This window comes from Pimephales promelas, chromosome 11 (assembly GCF_988280905.1).
Source record: "Pimephales promelas chromosome 11, fPimPro1.hap1.1, whole genome shotgun sequence".
Lineage (NCBI taxonomy): Eukaryota > Metazoa > Chordata > Actinopteri > Cypriniformes > Leuciscidae > Pimephales > Pimephales promelas.
In genome coordinates, this window is record NC_142779.1 from 6,199,061 (window position 1) to 6,221,621 (window position 22,561).

At 37.7% G+C, this 22,561-nt stretch overlaps 1 protein-coding gene across 5 annotated transcripts; it reads left to right on the plus strand.

Moving 5' to 3' along the window:
* Positions 1 to 10,442: 10,442 nt before the first annotated feature.
* macroh2a2 (macroH2A.2 histone) lies at positions 10,443 to 21,651 on the plus strand. Of its 5 annotated transcripts, none has more exons than XM_039671642.2 (12): positions 10,443 to 10,607; positions 10,928 to 11,043; positions 12,150 to 12,208; positions 14,458 to 14,492; positions 14,606 to 14,787; positions 15,181 to 15,287; positions 15,540 to 15,728; positions 15,807 to 15,914; positions 16,335 to 16,434; positions 17,839 to 17,928; positions 18,402 to 18,576; positions 20,977 to 21,651. In XM_039671642.2, exons 5-12 carry the CDS (start codon positions 14,616 to 14,618, stop codon positions 21,140 to 21,142), a joined length of 1,107 nt encoding a protein of 368 aa, XP_039527576.1. In that variant the 5' UTR covers positions 10,443 to 10,607; positions 10,928 to 11,043; positions 12,150 to 12,208; positions 14,458 to 14,492; positions 14,606 to 14,615; the 3' UTR covers positions 21,143 to 21,651. The 5 variants fall into 5 exon arrangements, with proteins under 5 accessions (XP_039527576.1, XP_088972944.1, XP_088972943.1 ...); XM_089116818.1 differs by having other exon boundaries at positions 12,153 to 12,208; XM_089116817.1 differs by lacking the exon at positions 12,150 to 12,208.
* The last annotated feature ends 910 nt before the right edge of the window (positions 21,652 to 22,561 follow it).

Sequence of the window (22,561 nt, forward strand, 5' to 3'; positions counted from 1 at the left end):
AAAGGGACCGTCAAAATACTGTAAAGTGAACCCCAAAAATGAAAAGATTCAGATTTGTGCTGAAGATAAGACAAAGATTAGCTGGAGATAAACTAAAAGGCTGTTTTTGGTTTTACGATAGCATTTTCATCACACAGAGAAAAAAAGTCCTTGAAATTAGGTCAGCGTAAGCAGTGACCACCTGGAAATGTCACATGTCCTGGGCCGTGCAATGAGGTTGTGGATCTCATCCTCTACATCTTTAGGCATGCAAAGGCTGCAGAGCTACTTTGGGCCTCCTACAGGGTCGCTGTAGCATAACCCTTCCCTTAACATCCACAAATCACCCTCTTTCTCAAGGACCTGTCATCCACACAGCGCTGAGATAGCCTACTCCGAGACTAGTTAGTCTTGAGATTGCGTTTGTTTCATTTGGCAGCTTTGTTGGTCGTATACTGTGGATATCCATAACATGTTCTATTGTCTGCATATGAAAGTGCTGTAAGTTATGGTGCAGGAGAACATTACAGCAATTTTCAAAATTACAAAACAGTGGGATCTGAAAGCTAGAGGCCACTGGTAAAACGCTTCTATTTTGCATTCTTCCAAAGTTGAACTGATTAAATGAACATTGTCTAAGTATTTGCTATGACAGTAAAACTTGAGCGGCATGGGCTCCACAAGTTTATGTAAAACGATGATGATGTTTTCCAGCATGATTTGATGGAATCAAGAAGATCTTACATAGTCTGTACAAAGAGTCACAAGATCTAGAAATAGTGCAGAATCTTAAATCTTGAAAGTCTTTGTTTCTTTTTTGGATATATATCCTAAACCTTTTTAGTTTTTGAACCCACTGTGTATTTTAGGGAAGGGCAGAGGTCATTCATGCCATCACAGGGCTGGGGGAACAAGGCCACGCTGAAGAGGTCTGTCATTGAGACATGCCCTTGTTGACCTCGGGGGCACGCAGGGTGACATTCTTGCTCAGGTTAGCACGCTGTGTCAGATTGCAGGACGGTCTCGTGATGGAGGGGTGGACAGGTGTTTTTATTCCGCAGCTATTTTTTTTAGCGTGATTGTGCATCATATCGAGAAAAAACATTTGAAATGTATAATTTCAACGTGGCCACGAATCACGATTTGGTAAAACGAGGAAACAAATTATAATATTGTGCACACATTTTACTTAAAACTAGGGACAAATTAGTAAAACGTGCTGATGTGTTAGAAAAGGCCATTTCACACCGAGTAGTTTTTCGTATTCGTGATTCGGTGGCTCTGAATTGTCAAAACACCATTCAAACTGCATGCTACGGATGTGAAAAACACAGAAAACCGAACCCGATTTGATTTTTTTTTTTTGACGGACGAAAGTTTCGGAGCCAGTGTGCAAGCGTGATTGACATAATGTGAGGTCGTATTTAACTTTTATCCATCCATCCATCCATCCATTCATCTTCTTCCGCTCCGAAAAAATTCCGATTTAATTGTTAACTTGCGAAAATTTCAAATGTGAATTTCAGACTCAGAGTGCAAGGGCCTTAAGTCGTGACAAATTGTTTTTAAAAAACTTTTTAAACTGTTACTACTACTTGCTTATTTCTAGAGCGCAGCACATGAATGGAAAAAAAATAAGACAAACACACAACTAAAATGTTTCAGAAAAATGTTCCATGAAATGTTTTTTTGTTTTGAGAATGTTATTAAAGACCAGATACGATTAAACAAAGGTTCTATCAATGTACCTGGAAGAATGTTTTCTCGTAACTAGATTTCAGTTTCACTCCTGTGACCAAGGATTACATTTGATCTGATGAACTGATCAGAGACGGCGCTTGTACATCTCTTTTGCCCTACTCCATCATTATGTGTTCATGGTACAAATAAGCATCAGGTGTGTCGTTTTCATTTCCATTTATCTATATTTGCACCCACTGGCTGAATTAAACACACAGCAGGCTTGTGGAGAAGTTCTTCATAGCCTTTAAAGGCAACGGGGCGATGCATACCTGAAAGCCTGAGCCACACGGGTCGTCTCCAAGGGTCAAGGATTTGTTTCGGGTTGCTCTGCCAACAGGTCACCACTCCATTATGAGTGCGGCTCCAGAGGTCAATGAACCTGCGCTGCAAACGTGTGACTGGCCAAATCTAAAAAGAAAAAAACAAAGTGGAGACGCAATTAATGAATGGAGCTCAGGTCATGTCACAGCCTTTGTTTCCGTGTCCAGCTCAGATGTAAGCATGCCCCCTGCTGGGTCACAAACAATGACTGACGGGGGTATTTAGCGTGATATTTACATCCACAAACTCCACAGTGTGTCAAAATGCTTATCATCATAACTATAATGAAATAATAAATGTACACTACAGAAATACATTTAACACATTATGCTTAGAGTGAACGTCTTGTATACTAACTACGTCTTGACAACTCTGAAAAGTCCTGTTTAGGCCCCTTGTTTATTGGCTCGTCACTTTGAAGGACAGTTACCGCAACAACATCACATAACAGTGTTGAATTTCAAAGACATGGCGGCATGCAGGCTGCTCATGTGTGCATCCCTTTGAAGCCCAACACTAGTATCCCATACAAACAATACTGGATAAATATAGAGGCAGTACCATTAGGTATTACGTGGAAAAGCAGTGGTGTAACCTGAAAACACTGTTATGGTAGGTTAAAAGGGACTATAGTTTAATTATATTTTATGTTACTTAGACTACTATTTAAAAGTTATGTTTTCACAGTATTAACCCCCCCCCCCCCAAATGCATGCAGCCTTGGTGGGCAAAATAAACGTTTCCACAAAGATTAATTGCAGATTCATTTAACACAATCAAACCTCTGCTTCCCGGTCAGCGCTCAGATTCGAATGTTCTACTTCACTTCACTTCTCTCTCATTTCACACAACATAGCAGTGTTTATCTTGGGTAAGCGCTTGGTGCGCAGGGGTACACAGAAAAGGTGAACTGAGCGATTCAGCAGATGGTGAACGCTGTTGCTGGGAAAAGAGCTGCTGCACTTCCAGAAACATCTGTATTTGTGAAGGCAATTCTATATGTTGCTGTCGTAACTTTTCTTTTTTTTCATGATAGACCCCCATTTCTGTTGCGGGTCCTGTTGCCAGCCTGTGATAGCATATCTCTCCGGATCCTCTGATTTATGGGCCAGACTTGTTTTCCAGATGGATGCAAAGCTAGGATGCTGGCCAGATCCAAAGTCTTCTCCAGGTCTGACATATGCTGCACGACACACTCCTCCAGGTACCGAGTGAGTGTTGGAGAAGGGTCTGCACCTCTATGTGTCAAACCACTAAGACAGTAAAGATATAGTTCACTGTAACTTCTCACTCACCCGTTCCAAGCCTCTATGACTTTATTTCTTTTGTGAATCACAAAAGTAGTACCATTAAAGCCCTTATATATATATATATATATATATATATATATATATATATATATATATATATGAAGAGTTCAGATGCAAAAGCCTCTAAATGCCATTTGAAATTTTCTTCTTTAATAATGATTTTTATCAAACTTGTATATTTAAGTTCAGTAAATTCACTTAAATGGCAATGATAATTACCTATTAATTGTTATTTAAGTGAAATTACTGAACTTAAATATACAAGTTTAATAAAAATCATCATTAAAGAAGAAAATTTCAAATGGCATTTAGAGGCTTTTGCATCTGAACTCTTCATATATATATATATATATATATATATATATATATATATATATATATATATATAAAATGCATTAAAAAAATCATATTATTCCTTGAAATGCACCATATAATGCATTGCACAGTCTCATGAATTATTGTAACCACATTATAATATGTTACACCTTTATAATGCATTAAAACAACCATTTTTAGATGCAACAAGTGATCTGCAAATATTATGCTTTTAAATTTTGAAATTATTTATAAAACACGGTATATAATGGATTTCAATGTACATTATGAATACCTTTATAATGCATTATACATAAAGGCTTTAAGTATTGTTATTCAGAGAAAGAAAATTTGTGCTTATATCATTTAAAAAAAAAAGTCAGCAGGGTCCTGTTTTGGGCCCCTTTGAATTTCATAGTTTGGACAAAAACTTTTAAAACATTCTGCTAAATACCTTCTTTTGTGTTCCACAAATTAAAGAAAGTTATAAGCTTTTGCAATGGCATGAGGGGGAGTAAATGATGACAATTTTCAATTCTGGGTGAACTAGTGAGCTTTGGTTAATATTAATAAATAAAAATCTATTTATATTGAGAAAATTTCTCATAGTAATGACAATGAAAATGAGAAACTTTCTTATGGTTTAGTAACTCTTTGTAACAGGATGTTAATGGAATGTACAAATTTATCGATTTTTGTAACAGTAGGCCATTCAGATGTGATGTTATTAACTGCTGAAATTTGAGTGACCATGTTTTTTTTAAGTATCTAATTTATATTAGATATAGATATATGTAAGGATGCCCACCACAGAAGATGCATACCAATTTTCATACAGTTGTGGAGTCAAAATGGTTTTTTAGGTATAGCGCCCCCTATTGGCTGAAACTTGATGTGCACCCTCAGATTGTCCTGTGTGTCAAGTTTCGCTACCCTTCGACATTGCATTATTGGCCAACTCATAAAAATGGTTATTGTCTGGCCAATTAACTTATATCTTTGCAATGGTTTGACAATTCAAAATTCTTTTGAAAACTTTTTGCCAGCACTGTCTCCAGCTGCTGCCTGCATATTTCAATGAAGATCGGACCAAACGGCCTAGGAGGGGTTAGAAAAAGTATGTTTTGAAGAAAATCCAAAATTTCTATATAGGTGGAAATGAAATAGGAAATTTAGATTTTGTAGGGCCTGACTCGTGGATAGGGGGATTGTTTCTAGCCCTAAGGGTTTCAACTACGATCCAAAATGCAAATTACCTTATTATAGTGCCACCAAGCGCACAATTGGGACCATCCTGTCAAGTTTAAGGTCTCAACAATTTAGGGCGTCTGACCCCTAAATATTGTTACAATACACAGGCAACGTTTGAATGTCTGTCAAGGAGACACAATCATATTTACTTTATCTATTTTGGCTGCAAAAATGGTGTAGTTATGGCATCTGCCAGCAGGGGCTAATTGGACCATGCTAAACCACAAAACCTTGACCGCTTGCCTGATATTCAGGTCTGTAGTGCACATTTGTCACAATCTAATCAACTCCTGATGAATAAAATCAAGTCCTGACCTACAAGCTACAAACGTTTATACAAACATCAAAAGACGTCAAATGGTTTGCAGGGGTTGCCAACTGCAAATTGTGCTTAACTTTTGCTGTTACTATATTGAACGGCACATCAGGTGGTACACAAAGAAGGGATTTGTTGATATGTCTCTAGTGTTATCATTTTCCAAAGTAGAAGCCAAATTGGTATGTGTATCATGGTGTGTGACACTTTAGTCGATCATTAAAATTAATATTTCAGTAAGATAAAATGCATTTAACTACCTAATTAAAAAAAAAATGTAATTTCTTATATTATATTGCTGTTGGCAAACCTAGTCACACATTGATCATTTCAAACTTTTCAACTTTATTCTGTAAGAGTGAGTTCATGGAAAAGACAATCTTGAGTATAGATTTAACGGTTTGGAAACAATAAAGAATTTATGCATGGATTTTTATCAAGGAAGAGTACAATAAAACTCTCAGTTTGTCAGAGGATCATAAACTCAGATCCGACAATGCCAGTTCCGTTCAGCCTTTCGTCGCCAATTAGCCCATGTCACGGAAAACACTATCTTTAGGAAACATGCTGTCATCACCATCCTGTCTATCCCAGCTCCAACAAAAAAACAGGCACTTATTCAAGCATCCATGACACTAGGGCTGATTTCACTACCGCTGCCCTTGTTAACAGAGAAGCTGTCTTGTTCATTTCACACACTTCCAATGATCTAGGTCTCCCTGTGGGCAGAGTCAAGGGTATTCATTTAATGCAGAGCAAACATTAAGTGTCAGATAAGTGACAGCTTGCTCTCTACAGAGCAGATACAAACAGAGATGGCTCAAATCCAATGCGTCTATGAGGGGAAATAATCTGACTACATGAAATCCTAATATAATGTTCACGTCTCCTTCAAAAACACAAATGACCTCATGTCTCAAAGCACATAACATTACAATAATAATGAACGTAAACAACTTGTGACTGCTGCAGATTCATTTAGGCGTTGATAGTGTTACCAAAGAACCGCATATTTCAGAGTTCGAGGGCGTGAACAGCTCCGAGAAGAATGTCACGGGTTACAGGTTATTGTAATCTCTTAATTACGATAATTATGAGCATAGAAGCTTGTTGTTTTGATTCAGGAGGAACTCATTTATTACATTTATTCATTTTAGCTGACGCTTTTATACAAAGCGACTTACAGGGGTTGGACAAAAAAACTGAAACACCTGGTTTTACTACACAATAATTTGTTAGAATGGTGAGGGCCTCATTTTGCATCCAAATACAGCACCAATTGACAGATAGTAGTCCTTCACAGTGACCAGAGGGATTATGAGCCGTTCCTCTTCCAGAACAGTGTCCAGGTCACTATATGATGCTGGTGGACTCGCTCCTCCAAAACACCTCAATAATATTCAGATCTGGTGACTGTGCAGACCATGGGAGATGTTCAACGTCACTTTCATCTTCATCAAACCCTTCTGTCACAAGTCTTGCTGTGTGTGTTGGTGCATGATCATGCTGATACACGGTTTGAGCATCAGGTGCTCATGATCCTCCAGAAGGGTTTGGTAGTCCTCGGCAGTGTCGTGTCCATCAAATACAATCAGGATTGTCATGATATTGGAGCTCAAACCATCACTGATCCACCCGTGCTTCACTCTGAAGATTGGCCGCCAGGCATATAGATGTGAAACCTCCAACATTGGCCAGTGTTTCAGTTTCATTGTCCAACCCCTGTACAATTGCTATATCAAGGGTCGCACGCCTCTTGAGCAACTAGGGGTTAAGTGTCTTGTGTCTCGCATTGGAACCCAGGTCTCTCACACCAAAGGCATGTGTCTTACCAACTGCGCCATCACCACCCCAAATGAACTGTAAAAGGTGGCTGCTGTTTGTTTGTGGCACTCGGTGACTGTGTGTCCACATCTCTGCATAGCCTCGAACATGCGGATGACGTGATGTCATTGCAAGCAGGGTGCGTGGAGGTATGCAAATACATAGGTTGAAAGGCCGGTAGGACATCCTATAATTGCATTTTGATTGAATGCAATGATTGGAGGAAAATATTTTGGCCCTGAGTCTCCACAGATGATTTTTTGAATATGTAAAGCACTTCTCAATTGCTATCAGGATGGAGAGTTTCAACCAATATAAGCGTTTATGTAAAACATTGCCTTTAACCAGCAAAGTTGGACAGATGACGTGTTGGTCATTCTGCCCCTATAAACAGTGATCGAAGCAACCACCGACAGCATTTTCACTGATCTGCATCTGTGTGTAATGTGTACGTCACCTTAGTTTTGGTTGGAGGAACACAATTAATCACTTTCAATGAAGAATGCTCTATTGTGTGCTGGTTTGTAATTGAAATTGAAAGAATGATAAAACTGAGGTAAAACATCTATTTTTAGACAGGCCCTGTCAGGGTGGGCGTTTTTGTTGCAGACCTCCCTCTTTTACAGGAACAGGAAATACTGCAGATTGCCTGGGAGTTGATACTCGGCCAACTTTAAATGCCACCTCTAAAAATACCCAGCAGGAATGTTCGGCTTGGCAAAGGGGTAAGGTCGGTGGCCCGTGGTTTGTCGCCACTCTGAAGGCCTATTTTGACACGACAGCCCCCTTTGAGTGTAATCTGAAACCCTTCCTCTGTTACCCTCTCTATCTTTCTCTCTCTCTTTAAAGCTCTTTCGGCATTGACACTAGACCTTAGAGGGACGGGTTAAACAGAACAGAGCCTATTCACAGCATCCCCAAGGGTGTTCTCTTTTTGTGGATTCTGGTCTGGGAGACGCACCATCGCCGACTTGTCTGAGGCCTAAAAATACCTGTCAAAGGTAGCCATGCTGGAGCTGTGTGATGGGGGTTATTTTGCTGCTGGGTTTTTTAATCATGCCACTGGCAGGACAGCTTGTTCCAGTTAAGGACTCCTCACAAACAACTTGTCCACTTGTTTTGATATGTAAATTCTTGACCACATCTTAAAAAGACTGTGGCCACATATCAACATTAGTCAAGAAAATATTCCGAATTAAATAGTGAACCAAAATTCAGATCAATAGAGGCATATGCCAACTGTCTTTATTAAAAAAAACAGGATATCGTCTTAAGCCGACAATTATGAATTTGATAAGACTGATCAATCCCAAATGCACCGAGTCAGAGACAGTTGAGTTCAGTCGGTGTTCACAGTCGGTTTACAATCTGCTCCAGTCGTTGACAACAGTCTGTAAGTGTGTTCAGTTCAGTCTTAGAATGGTTCAGCTAGTCGTTAAGTGCGTCACCGGCTTTAAACTGGTTAAAGATATCAGGGTTAAGCTTCTTATAATCAGAAAATGGCCAAATTCTGATTCAAATCTGAATATTCACAGGTGATCTTTCTAAACTATGACTGTAAAATGTTCTGCACAAATATACAACTAACAGAGACTTACAAGACCAGGCAAAACTTGACAAAAACATCTTGACAACTAAGACAGACAACAAGCTAACATCAATGGAAACCAGGCTCAAATGCATGAAACAAGCCTCAAGTTTTCCATTTAAAATGTAATCTAAAGAATAAATGTATCATGGGCAATACATTACAAATAAATAAACTGACAGGTTCCCAGAATAACTTGCTCAACCATCTAGAGATAATATATATATCTAAAATAAGCGAGTAGGGAAAATTAATTCACAGTCAAGGCACCAAACAGCTATAAGAAAACACAGATGGAAATCATACAAAAATAGCTTCATTTTGCATGGAACACATGCCGGTTAGGTTTTTATGTTCTATGTAAATTTTGAGAAGTCAGATTTCATCACAAATAAGTAGACCGTCTTTATTGACGTTCAGTTTTCAGTATTAAAATAAAATAAAATGATTTTCAGCACAATCACATAATTTTAGTCCCTAAAGTGGATAGCAATAAAAAATAAAAAAATAAAAAAAAATAAAAATCACATTAAATTGAGCATGTGTCATACTTCTATGCGAGCGCAATATGATAGAGCTGCTGGAGCCAAGCAGACCAGGACCAGTCATCCCAAGCTCTGTGTTTAGATTGCTGGAACCAGGTGTTTAGACAATTCAGTCTGGCCAAGAGCACGCATGTCACTCTTCTTGCTTGCTTTATCTCTGAAAATCCCCAAAAAGAGCACGCAGGGCTGGGGAAATCATTTTCAATGATGTCTCACTGTGGTTGCTTAAGGAATCTGCAACACAATGGGTATTGCAGACTCTTTCTATCCACAAAACTGGGTCCTATGATAGTGCTGACTTTATTAATGAATCAGAACTAGATTTTGCTGTCAATTACCATCTAAACATTTAACACGGACACAAACGTACAATTGGGCTATTGTGTATTTGTTAATAAGCATGTTCACACAGTGTCCTGTAGTTCTCTTTTAAAAAAGGACTTAAAAATGTGGCTATTTTTTAATTATGTAAAATGATTGAAAATCAGTACATGGTATGTAAAATAGTGGGCAAGAAAATATTCATGCTAAAAATATGGCGGAATATCCATTTTACGTACAAAACATCAGAGGTGCACTTATCTTTTACCAATTCACAAAACTCGAATAATAAAATAAATAAATGCATTCATATTGCTTGAACATAACTGTAGAAGATTCTTTAAAATAGCTCCTTTTCACTAACAAAAAAAGTGGAGCGCTTCTTGGCGAAAGGTTTATTTAAATCAGCCAAGCGTTCAGAGTTTATATACAATAAGTAATTGTTCACCCAAAAAAGACTTTCGTTTATCTTCGGAACACAAATGAAGATACTTTCATTAAAATCGATTTTTGTCCCTCCATTTACAGCCACGCAACTACCACCTTAATGCTTCATAAAAGTTCAGAAAAAGTTTGTATAACTAACTAATCCATACGAATTGAATGGTTTAGCCCAAATTTTCTGAAGAGTTTTTCATTTTATGATGAGGATGATCATTTGGGGTCCGTGGCATCTAAAAGTTTTTAAAAAATAAAAATGTTTTAATTTTTTTATAGGCTAATTATCACATATTTTAAACAATGCATATACTTAAAATAAATATTCAAATATTGTTCATTCCTGAGCAATGCCGGTCCTTGTTTGAGAAAATATTATACAATTCCGCCCCCTACCGGACCACAACAAACAAACAAGTATATTTTTGAACCCTGATCTAATACTGCCCTCTGTGGAACCAGTTTAGTCTAGCACAGATTTCACAGACACTAAGCGCAATTGAAACAGGCCATTATTCGTGTCTGCGTAAGGTTCGTTTTTAAAAGTGCATATCAGATCGAGTTCACCAGCGTCAGGAGAGAGTCTATTCATGTGAAAACGAATGAAGATCACCACTCACTCGAGTAGAGACCAGGCGAAGAGGGATTTTTCTACAGTAAGCATCAATCTCCCCGACACCTGCAGCTGTCTGTGACGAATTATTTTTGCATGCTGCTCTCAAATACCTCTTAGAGGAGAAATGAAGGCTTGCTGATGCATTATATCCACATAATGTTCCTTATTTGCCTATATGCATTTTGCATGGTTTGCATTGGATGCGTTACTGTATTTGATACATCTTGAATGTAATGTTTTTTTTTAAATGAGAAGCAGCAGCAGAAGCCTAAAGCCTGCCTCCATCGACAGTACAGAGGTACTGGCTGCTATAGTTTTTCGCTGTCTCTCTCTCTCTCTCTCTCAATTTTTTTTTTTAAGGAACAGCAGAGGCTCAGCACACAAGGACAGGGAATAGGAATACCAGGAACTCCTTATTTGCGCCTGTCAGAGGACAGATATTTTTCGTACATGACGCATTTGTAGAGAACAAACAGGTAAATATTAGCACGATATATTGTGTTGATAAGCGCGCGATGCGATGCATGCGAATGCAGCTCGAGCTCACTCACTGTACACGACGCGCGCGACGATACAACATATAAAAACGAAGCTGAACGCAGCTCGCTTGCAGATGCGATGATAAAAACAACGCTACAGTCGCGCCGCGTCGAAACGCATCACTCGCTTGCGATGTAGATCGGATGTTTAATCTAACTTACATAAATGCAACGAGGTAAAAAACAAAATGGGGGTGAGTTGATGTGGGAGGAGCAGGGCTAAGCGCAAGAATATGTATTTGTGCACGACCTAATGTGTTTTGAAAACAAACCTGTCCGGATTTGCATGTGCATTTGATAGAAAAACCGTGAAGCTTAGGCGAGGCCTCGTACGCTTTGAATCGAGGATTCGGCGACGGCCTCTCGATCACGTAACGTTACCGCATGCTGAATGAATATAATGGTGTTAACGTGCTGTTGCTGGCAGGAGGCGGGTCTTACATTACATATATTTCTGGCAAAACTCTTCATAGCGGGGAGGAATCGCGCTCAATGTTTATAAATGTTCGCTGTTTATCTTAAAACATGCGCTGCGCCTTTAATTTGGGATGGCAGTGCGGGGTCGCTGCAGGCTGTGCCGAGAGAAGAGCCCTTGTCTGTCGACGCGGTAGTTCACAGCCATTCACAGACCTCGGGTCACATTTTTGCAAAAAAAACAAAAAAAAAAAAAAAAAACAATAATGCTTTATGATAGATGGATTAAATAATCATTATTCTGCTCATTTCACAGATACTTACTAAATAAATATAACATGAAATATTGATTAGTCTTGAAAATCTGCCTAGCAGCAAGACAAACAGCAATGGTACAAATTTTAATATTATTAATCAGGAATCAAAGTTACAGTTTATATGGAGTAGTAGTCAGCTAATAATTAACAGGGCTGTACAATATTGAAAAAAAAAATGTGATTTGCGATAGCCTAACATTAACTAATGCAATATTTCTGTCCTATAACGTTATAATAAGGCTTTTTAAGTGTATAAAATGAACTTAAATTATATTTAAAATTATCTAACCTACATACCTTTTTTTTTGTCAGAAGAAAGCATCCCTACAACTTCTGGAAGTGAACAGCAGTGTTTTACTGTAGCATAAGTAGTAAGTGTCATTTTAACCAGTTTCAGGCTGGCCTGCATTGGGTATAACAACAGAAACTGAATAATCAAATGTAAACATAAAACACTGTATATACACTGATATACTTATTAAAGCTACAGAAGTTTTTCAGGGCAAGAGCAGCGAGTGATTTTCTTTGTCTTTTTGTTTATAACCCCAGTTATTGCAAGTCTCTGTGATATGCATGTCGAATGTAAATTTGTGATATTTCGATATATTGCTGATCCCTAATAATTAACTAATGTAACATGTCTTTATTTAATTTAAGCAATGCGTGTAATAAGTATTTGTATTTCTTACCTGTTCTTTGCCGTTTTAACTATAAGCATATCCCTTTAGCCTTTCAAGATTTTATGCTTACAGGGATGGGCAACGATTAATCGCGATTCATCACATCCAAAATAAAAGTTTGTGTTTACATAATATTTGTGTGTGTGGTGTGTATAGACCATTTCACAAGATGTAAACAACACTGGTCCAGAAACACTTCCAGTTTTAGTTTGTAACTGTTTTCTTTATTTCACATGTAAAGAAAACATCTTAAAGATGTTTGTTTAACTTTTTGATTCAGTTTAAATGTTCTGTTGGTTGTATTTTATCCCAGCTTTTATGTAGTGTTAAAAAATTGAAACAGGAAGTGCTTCTGGACCAGTGTTGTTTGCGTCTTGTGAAATGGTCTATAATTAATTTGTATATAAATACCCACACATGCATGTATATATTTAAGAAAAATGTGTTATTAATATATCAAATATTTATATTTATATATAATATTAATTATGTATAAATATATATAAAGTATGTACATGCAAATATTTCTTAAATATATACATTCATGTGTGTGTATTTATATATACAAATTAATTATACACACTACACACACATATATTATGTAAACACAAACTTTTATTTTGGATGTGATTAATCGTTGCCCATCCCTACACAATAATAATAATGAAGTGTTGCACAAAGTATACTTAATAATGTTACATGCATAATTGGGTACGCATACAGATGTAAATTTCATCATCAGCACTATGCTATGCAGCACTATGAAAATACATTTTCTAAAGCCCAAAAAGTACATTCGGGTCTATGTACAGTGTGCGTGATTATCAACATAATACGCGTGATCTAACTGTGCATAGAAATAAACCTTGAATATTTATGCTCTAATTCATTTGTTCACAGGGTGGGCCGTTGTTTCTGAGAGCGAACTATTATAGATGCAACATCTATAAACAATTAGACATGTGTGTTTAAACGAGTACAAGGACAGTTTTACTGCTCATAGCTTATGGAGAGAAATAGTGCAGACACTGAACAAGAATGAAACTTTCCACTGTGCATTCGATGATAACCTGTGTTTGTGTACGCAATCAGATTACACACACTCTGAAAGGCAGTGTGTTCAGCTGTAGGCATGCGCTCAAAACTGTATACTTTTGCCTTAAATATTCATACCTGTTTTTATTCGCAAAATAGTACCAATTACCCTTAATTAAGTCCATCCTTAATTTCCAACTAAACGGAGACTTTGAGAATGTTCTTCGGCTATCGCAATGAACAGGATATTATGTCAACCTAAGGCTTCGGGTTTTAATACATAATACAACATATAATATAAATGTGGAAATATACCATTTTCTTCTTTTCTGAATCAGTGCACACCTGCAGCTTTCAAGTTTGTGTTCTCTTTAACTCAGCCAAGACGTTTACATGGTTTTTTTTTTCCCTCACACACCTTCTCGTCATTCAAATTTGCAGATCGGAGTTAACCAACCTTTTTTTGATTGTATGCTTATCAGGGAAAAGTCTCCTGCAACCGTCGCATTAAAGGAATTGTTCACCCCAAAATTACAATTCTATCATCATTAACTCAGTCTCAAATTGTTGTAAACCTGTCTTGAGTTTCTTTATTCTGTTAAAAGAAGATATATGGGGTAACCAAACACTTTCTGGTCCCTGGTGTTTTTTTTTCATCAATGAGGACCAGCAACTGTTTAGTTACCCACATTCTTCAAAACATCTTTTGTGTTCAGCAGATGAAAGAAACCCAAGCTGCAACTTTTGAACGTGTGTTTGTATTCGCTTTATTCTCGTTCTAGTTTAGTCATTAACATGGATAAGAGTGTGTCTGATCATTATCTGTCGAAGCAGACGGAGACTGTTGGGTTCAGTCACATTCGGGATGTTAATGAATGAATCATTTTGTCTTGATTTATCTGTAGGTACTCCATCCAGTGGCACTGTGAGTCAAGAGGAGGTGGGTCTGCTCTGTCACTCACATGATTGATGTTTTGATTACATGTTGCTGAATGGATTGTTCACTTGATCAAAAGATAATTATGGAAGAAATGTTTTTCTTTTTCACCACAGCAACGGCAGGATGTCAGCCAGAGGAGGAAAGAAAAAGATCACCAAGCTGTCTCGTTCTGCCCGAGCAGGAGTCATTTTTCCTGTCGGGAGGATGATGCGTTACTTGCGCACAGGAACCCATAAGTATCGCATTGGCATGGGCGCCCCCGTCTACATGGCAGCGGTCATTGAGTACTTAGCAGGTGGGAATTCTTTTTTATTTTCACCAAATATTCTATTTTCATTACGAATCATTTAATTACACTGGCTGTCAAAAGATTGAAATATGTTTTTAAAAAGTCTATATTCAGATCCATAAGGGACTTCTTTATTTTTAATGTATAAAGAAATCTCTTATGTTCACCGAGGCTGTATTTATTTGATCAAAAATACAGTAAAAAATGGTAATATTGTGAAATAGTATTAGTATCATCATTTGAAAATTGTTATGTATTTTAAAATGTTACTCCTGTGATGATAAAGCTGAGTTTTCAGCATCACTACTTTCAGAAATCAATCTAAAATGATGATTTGCTGCTCTATTATTGGTGCTCAATTATTAATAATGGTTCTTATTGCTCTGATGTTTTTTGTAGCTGAGATTTTGGAGTTGGCTGGAAATGCAGCAAGAGACAACAAGAAGGGGAGAATCACTCCACGACACATCAAGCTGGCAGTGGCCAATGACGAAGAACTCAACCAGGTAATGAATAACATGTTAAAATAGACTGTAGGCGGTTAGAGTTAATATTTAGCACAGTCTTGTCCAAAAACAACTCTCAGTACACTTTTTTTAGAGCAATGAATTTGCCATCTTTGTTTGAGTAGCCCACTTCTATACTAGATAGGCTAATTAACCTATACAGCGAAGCAGAATTTTGACTTCTAATAATCTTTAAAAAAAAAAATAAATAATAGAAATGGTATTGTTTTGATTTGATGTATTATTGAATAGTTGCTCAGAGGGGTGACTATATCAAATGGTGGAGTTCTGCCTCGCATCCATCCTGAGCTGCTCTCCAAGAAGAGAGGAGGCAAGGTAAAGGTGGAGACTCAGGTGACCGTTCCGGAGAAGAGGGCGAACAGGAAACCCATCAAGAAGCCTAGCAAAAAGAGCAAAGGAAAACCAGGCCGCAAACCCAAAGTAAGTGCAAGACACACCGATAGGCTGCTATGGTACTATGTTTGTCGGTGAGAATACAACAAATGTTTCTTTTCGCAGAAAAGCACAGAGAATGACAAAGAAGCAGATGCCAACACAACGGTGGAAGACGGACCGGGAGAGGGATTTACTATTCTCTCTGCGAAAAGCTTGTTCCTTGGACAAAAGGTGAAAATAGCTGTGCTTATCACACATTATCAAGAAAGTCATTATAATTTGTTTTAACGCACATTAAACTTTTCTATACCTTGGAATGCAGGGTACATTGAAGAATACAACTAGCTAATTTTAGATGTTTCATGGCCAATATAAAGCTATTAAATGTGATATCATGCTATCTAAAGATAGTAAATATTTACAAAAAGTAATTAAAACCACTTAAATAGAACAAACTCCACCACCACCAATCTTAACGGCCATAGAAAAGGCACCTTAAAATCACCACAATATTTTTGATTAATTTTATATTGGCAGTAAAAATCATGCATTGTGAATAGATTTATGTAGAAATTGATGTTAGCAAAGCTAATACCCTGGTGATCGAAGCCTTATGCCATAATAAGGAGTTAACTCTGGTTTCTTTATCAGCTGTCCCTTACAGAGAGTGAAATCAGCAAAATCGGAACGATCAAAGTGGAGGGAATCATCAATCCCACAAACGCAGAGATTGATCTGAAAGAGGGAATCGGTCAGTACACTACAACATAGCTATGTTTCTATTCAAAGTTGCAAAATTAACCATTTCCAATCCCATGTGTTCAAGAGAACAAAATTGTCACTTCCTGGGAAATTGGCAAAAAATATCTGTAATAAAAAATGGAAGTTTCTGCAATCGGGGAAGCCGCTGTGGCTCTTCTATCCTCCATCATAAATTACTTGCGTCTCACGAAATTCAGTGAACACCGTAATGTGATCTTGCGTTTTGATGCCTGATGTTTGGTAATGCAATCATGTGAGATGCTTCTTGGAGGGAATTAAACCAAAATTATTCTGATGACAGACATTGGCTCAGGCATTTCAGAATGATCAAATGCTGTGCGACCCGATTGGTCCGCTGGTTAGTCCAGTTATCCAATCACATCCTCTGTTGAGGCGGTCACGTGAATTTTTAGTTGCGCATCGAGGGATTTATTCAGTTAAAGGGTTAGTTCACCCAAAAATGAAAATTAAGTCATTAATTACTCACCCCCATGCTGTACCAACCCCGTAAGACCTTCGTTCGTCTTCGGAACACAAATGAAGATATTTTTGATTAAATTTGAGAGCTGTATAACTACCACATTGGCTCCTAAGGGACTGCCTCTTGACGGCCCAAAACTTCAATTAAGAAAATGTTTAAATATCCCAAGTGACTACCGTGGCTCAACTATATGTTTATCAAGCGACAAGAAAACTTTTTGTGCGAAAAAACAAACAAAAATAACGAGTTTATTCGACTATTCCTTTTCTTCCTTGTAGGCCAGAAACGAGATTTCCTTAGATTTCCACGACGCATGCGCGAGAATTGCGATCTCCTTACACTGCTCTGCACTACTTCAGTTCAGTTCTCGCGCATGCGTCGTGGAAATCTAAGGAAGTCTCGTTTCTGGCCTACAAGGAAGAAAAGGAATAGTCGAATAAACTCGTTATTTTTGTTTGTTTTTTCGCACAAAAAGTATTCGCGTCGCTTGATAAACATATAGTTGAGCCACGGTAGTCACTTGGGATATTTAAACATTTTCTTCATTGACTTTCTGGGCCGTCAAGAGCCAGTCCATTAGGAGCCAATGTGGTAGTTATACAGCTCTCAAATTTAATCAAAAATATCTTCATTTGTGTTCCGAAGACAAACGAAGGTCTTACGGGGTTGGTACAGCATGGGGGCGAGTAATTAATTACTTAATTTTCATTTTTGGGTGAACTAACCCTTTAATGTGTTTCCATTGTTGATTATGCACATGTTTTTAGTGGATACAAATATGAACCGCCTCAATTGAGCTCATACGTTTTTTTTTTTTTGTTTGTTTTTTTGAGAATCTTGGTGTTTCCGTTCAGCATTTTTTAATGCAATATCCAAATGTGTCAAAAGCTATTAAGTTTTCCTTTGATACAGGTAACGCTCTGGAGAAAGCAGGAGGAAAAGATTTCTTAGAGACCGTCAAGGAGCTGAGAAAAAGCCAGGGCCCTTTGGAGGTTGCATCAGGTTAAACACACACACACGCACACACAGCTTGACACAAGCAGACAGAAAGCAGACTCAAATTAGTGTGTGTTCTAGAAATGTTCAAAGGCGCAGGAAATGACCTTGTTAAATATTTTAACACAGAAAAAAAGTACAGCTGTCATGGAAAACCTGGAAATATCAGATACAGTGATCATTTACAGGCTTTTAAAAGTCAGGGAAATGAGCACAATCTATAAAAGACAGTACTGAATGAGCAATTCTGTAGTACTAAAATATTTAACTGGCTAGATAGGCTTGTTAGTGCTTCTGTAAAGTAAAACTTAACGAGTCAATGCGCAACATTGGATTGTCTGTCAGTAAGTTTTATACAAAGATGATGTTTAAAAGTAAAACAAGAACGAGAGAAGAAATCCACTGTAGGTTATTAAAGTAAAAAACACGTTTCTGGGTGTTTTGACTGGAGAGTATTTCTTATTCCCTCTGCTTTGCAGTGGCTGTGAGTCAAGCCAATGGGATGGCAGCACGTTTCATCATCCATTGTCACGTCCCTCAGTGGGGTTCAGAGAAGTGCGAAGATCAGCTCGAGAAAACAGTCAAGAACTGTTTGTCTGCTGCCGAGGAGAAAAAGCTCAAATCGGTGGCCTTCCCTTCACTACCCGCTGGACGGTGAGCATCAGTCTTAAATGGGGTTTAAAATAACCTAAATTTCACTCTTCAAAATCAAACGCGTCTACAAGCCATTGAAGATAGTTTCGACTTCGAGTACGCATAGGCTTATGCCTGGTTCAGATTAAACGATTTTAGCCCGATTTTGGCCCGATCCGTTTGACGTAGGGTGTCGTGGGGATTCGTAAACGACAACGGGCGTCGAGACGCAAGGTTCGATCGCATCATCTCGTATAGTGCGTCATAGTGGGCGGCAACCTGCGATGCTTCACGACATCACGACAAAAAGACTAGCATGTTTAATTTTTTTAACGGTCGTCCACGACGGTTCCGTTACATGTATGAGATTGACCAATAGGAGCACAGAAGCTTTTCCGTACACAACTTTTAAAAATGGCGAAACGAAAGAGAGACGATGGTGCTAACACTAAAACTAAAAGTAAAATATGTAAGAAAATATTTTACCTCAAGTTGTCTTTGGAGGATTGACAGCCCATACTGTCCACTTCGAGCAATCCAGGAACGTGTCCATTGTCGGGTTTTCTTTCTTTTTTTTACTTTTTTCTGAACACAGGACAGTCAATAGAACACTCACCGCTTCATCCATTGTTTGTTTACTTTAGTTTCCGGTAGGGGTGGGCGATATAGCCTAAAAATTATATCACGATATTTCAAGAATATTTGCGATAATGATATTTATCACGATATAGAAAAAATATATATGAAACAATGTTTTATTGGTGATTGCAGCTGGCTGGCAGCAGCATTAGTGCAAAAAAAAAGTATAACATAACTCCTTATCATTTTATTTTAACAAGTAATACATTAACAATATTAACAATAACTTCAGAAGCCTGAACAATATTGTCACCTAATAAAATTTACCTAAACTTTGAAGTACAAAAAATTTAAACAAACAGCGGCAATCCAAACAAACCTTCAAAATGTAACAGTTGCCTTGCATCTTTTTTGGACTAGCATCAAATGAGGTATACAATACCTAATTTATACAATAATTGCATAAAATCTGAATATTTAGGGAAAAAACATTTAGTGGGGAATAAATAAGAGACAATTGTAACACTAAATCTGGTAAAACTTTACACATTGCTCTTTGTGTTGAAAAAACAAGGTAACAAAAATCAAAAGGATTAATTATTATATCCTAGTCATTCTACTATAAAATTGAGACATGTTTAAAATGTATAGCACAGCTGTTTAATGAGGCAGCAACATATGATCGATAGGACAGAACAAAGGCTATTAATAATCTTTCATTGCGCAAAAGTGTTATGATATGAAAGGCTCCAATACATCGCACAGCGCTTATGCGCATCCCGAGCGCTGAATGATGCGCTTGAAGCAACACGGAGTCACAGCGCGCACGCGCAGCGCGTCGAGTACTCCGCACTGAACAGTTCAAAGCACAAAGGAATTGGGAAATAAATACTGATGCGTAGCATCGTGTATAATATACAGTATCTAGCTATGCAATCGTTTATTGAGTCCTTTCTTTTAACAGTTTTACATTTCAGTTACTGTGCGCGTGATGCACAATAGTGCTCTGACTCTAGTGACAAGACACCCGGCCGGTAGAAAGTAACATGATGATTTAGTTACAGCAATAAAGTCCAGCAAGATAAAGTTGTTTTATGCGAAACCATAGACCTTTTATTTACAGATCAAATATAATAATAGTAACATTGAATCATCTTAGAAAGAGTTTAATCGTGTTGACTGTTGTACCCGAACTGCGGAAACTCTGAAGGAAGATTAGGCGAATGCAAAATGTACGCTAGTAGGGAAGTGGTGAAACGAGTTTTCATGCATATTTGACAAAAAAATAAATTGTGTTGTTTGAGATCTGACCTCTTGTACTCAAACAACTTCCATACTATTGAAGTAGCGCCCTTTTTAGGAACTAAATCTTGATCTGATCCGGAGGCTGACATGCTGCTGTGTTGTTGTGCGCGCGCTAAGTAACGTAAATACGCCATACGTCATCATATCATCAATATCGCGATATGACAATTTTTTATCATGTAAAATTTCATACCGGTATTATCGTGGACGGTATGATATGGCACAGCCCTAGTTTCCGGAAGTCACTCGCTACTAGTTTCGCCTTCTCGATGACATCACGTGCGCCGTTAAAGACAGCATGCGATAACAGCAACGTGCAGACAAAACATGTGATTTAGGAGTCAAAAATCGCGTAAATCTGACACAGTGACTATCGTAACAGACAAAAAAATCGTGTAATCTGAACCAGGCATTACAGATCGGTAGTTAACTAGATTTCAAGCTCATTCGTTGTGTGGTTGTTTCGGTGCAGTTATGACCAGAAATAGTTCCCAGAAAATTTAAATCATCTCACTTTTTAAATTTTTGTTCCTGCAGAAATGGTTTCCCAAAGCAGACAGCAGCCCAGCTAATACTGAAGGCCATTTCAAACCATTTTGTCTCAGCAACCACATCCTCTCTGAAGAACATTTACTTTGTTCTGTTTGACAGCGAGAGCATTGGGATATACCTGCAGGAGATGGCCAAGATGGACACCAAGTGATGTTCAGTCGTGGGTTTGATTTCTTTGAAAGTGTAACAGCCTCGATACAGCTCTGTTTTAGCTTTGTTTTGACTGGTTTTGTCGGCCTCGTCATCGAGGGAAGGTAAAATGAGTTGAACATGAGCTTTAGCAGAGAGTGCATCCAGGCTAGTAAGAGCATTCTAAGTGAAGTGTAGTGCAGCTTGGTGAAAGATGTTGTAGGTATATGTTTTGACAGCAGATCATTTGAAGGTGTTTAAACAAGGATATTTGTGAGTGATGTACTGTACACTTTTATGTTTCACTGTTCTCCTTTTAAAGAAAAGATTCATTTAGACTAGATCAACTTAATCTTCATTGTTTGCCATTTTTATCCTTAGACTGAACTTGTTTTTACATTCCATGTTCAGAGTTGAACTTTTGAGCGTTGTTTTTGGCTAGATATCAAGTGTGGTTTCTGACAGTTTTGGTTTATCAAAAAAAAGTGTTTCTTGTTCAGCTTTGAAATAAAAAAAATGTTTTACACCACAGGATGAGCTTCCATTTATAGTATACACAACTAAATGCAATAGTTTGCTCAAAACATTCACTCAGTCACAACCAGTGTTGGGGGTAGTAACATTACTTTTTTCCGAGGTAACCATTAAAGGTACGCATTACTTTTAAATTTACAACAAAATATCTGAGTTACTTTTCCCAAAAATAATCCTGTTACCTTGTTTCCCCATGTATTGACTGACCGCTCTCCTGTCCCCATGTTGAGAGAAATCGTAAGTGTGGAAGCATTGTGTGTGTGAGCTGTGAACATGATTGTTACTGAAGTTCTTGACTAAATGTGAGCATTAATCATCTCACAAAAACAGAAAACAAACGAAGCGAAATACAAACTTAGAATATGATGCAAACCTGCAATAATTAAATACGTCAAATAACACAAATATACTTTATGTATTTAATCTCACTTCAATTCAACCTGATGCTTATTCATTGCACGTTTGGTGTGAAAGGGCCTATAAAAAAGCAAGCCCAGCCAAGGTAAGGAAAAGTAACTCAAAAGTAATGCAACATTAATTTCCATAGGTAACTAAGTTACACCATAAGTTAATTTTTGAGGGAGTAATGCAATATCGTAACACGTTACTTTCAGAAGTAACTTTCCCCAACACTGATCACAAATCCAAACCCATCATTTCTTTCAATGAAACACAAGGATAAAGCAGCAGTTTTGCACAGAACTAATCTGGATGGTGATTTATACAATCAAAATCGTAGGAATAGAATGAAGCAAATTGTAAATTGCTGAAAAAAACTTCCCTACTGGAACTCTCAAATCTAATTTTCTCTAATGTTTCTCTTAAAATCAGATGCACCAGGTGTGATAGTCAATGCCAAACACAATTAGGCTAGTTCTCGCAACCATATCATGTGACATAGACTAAT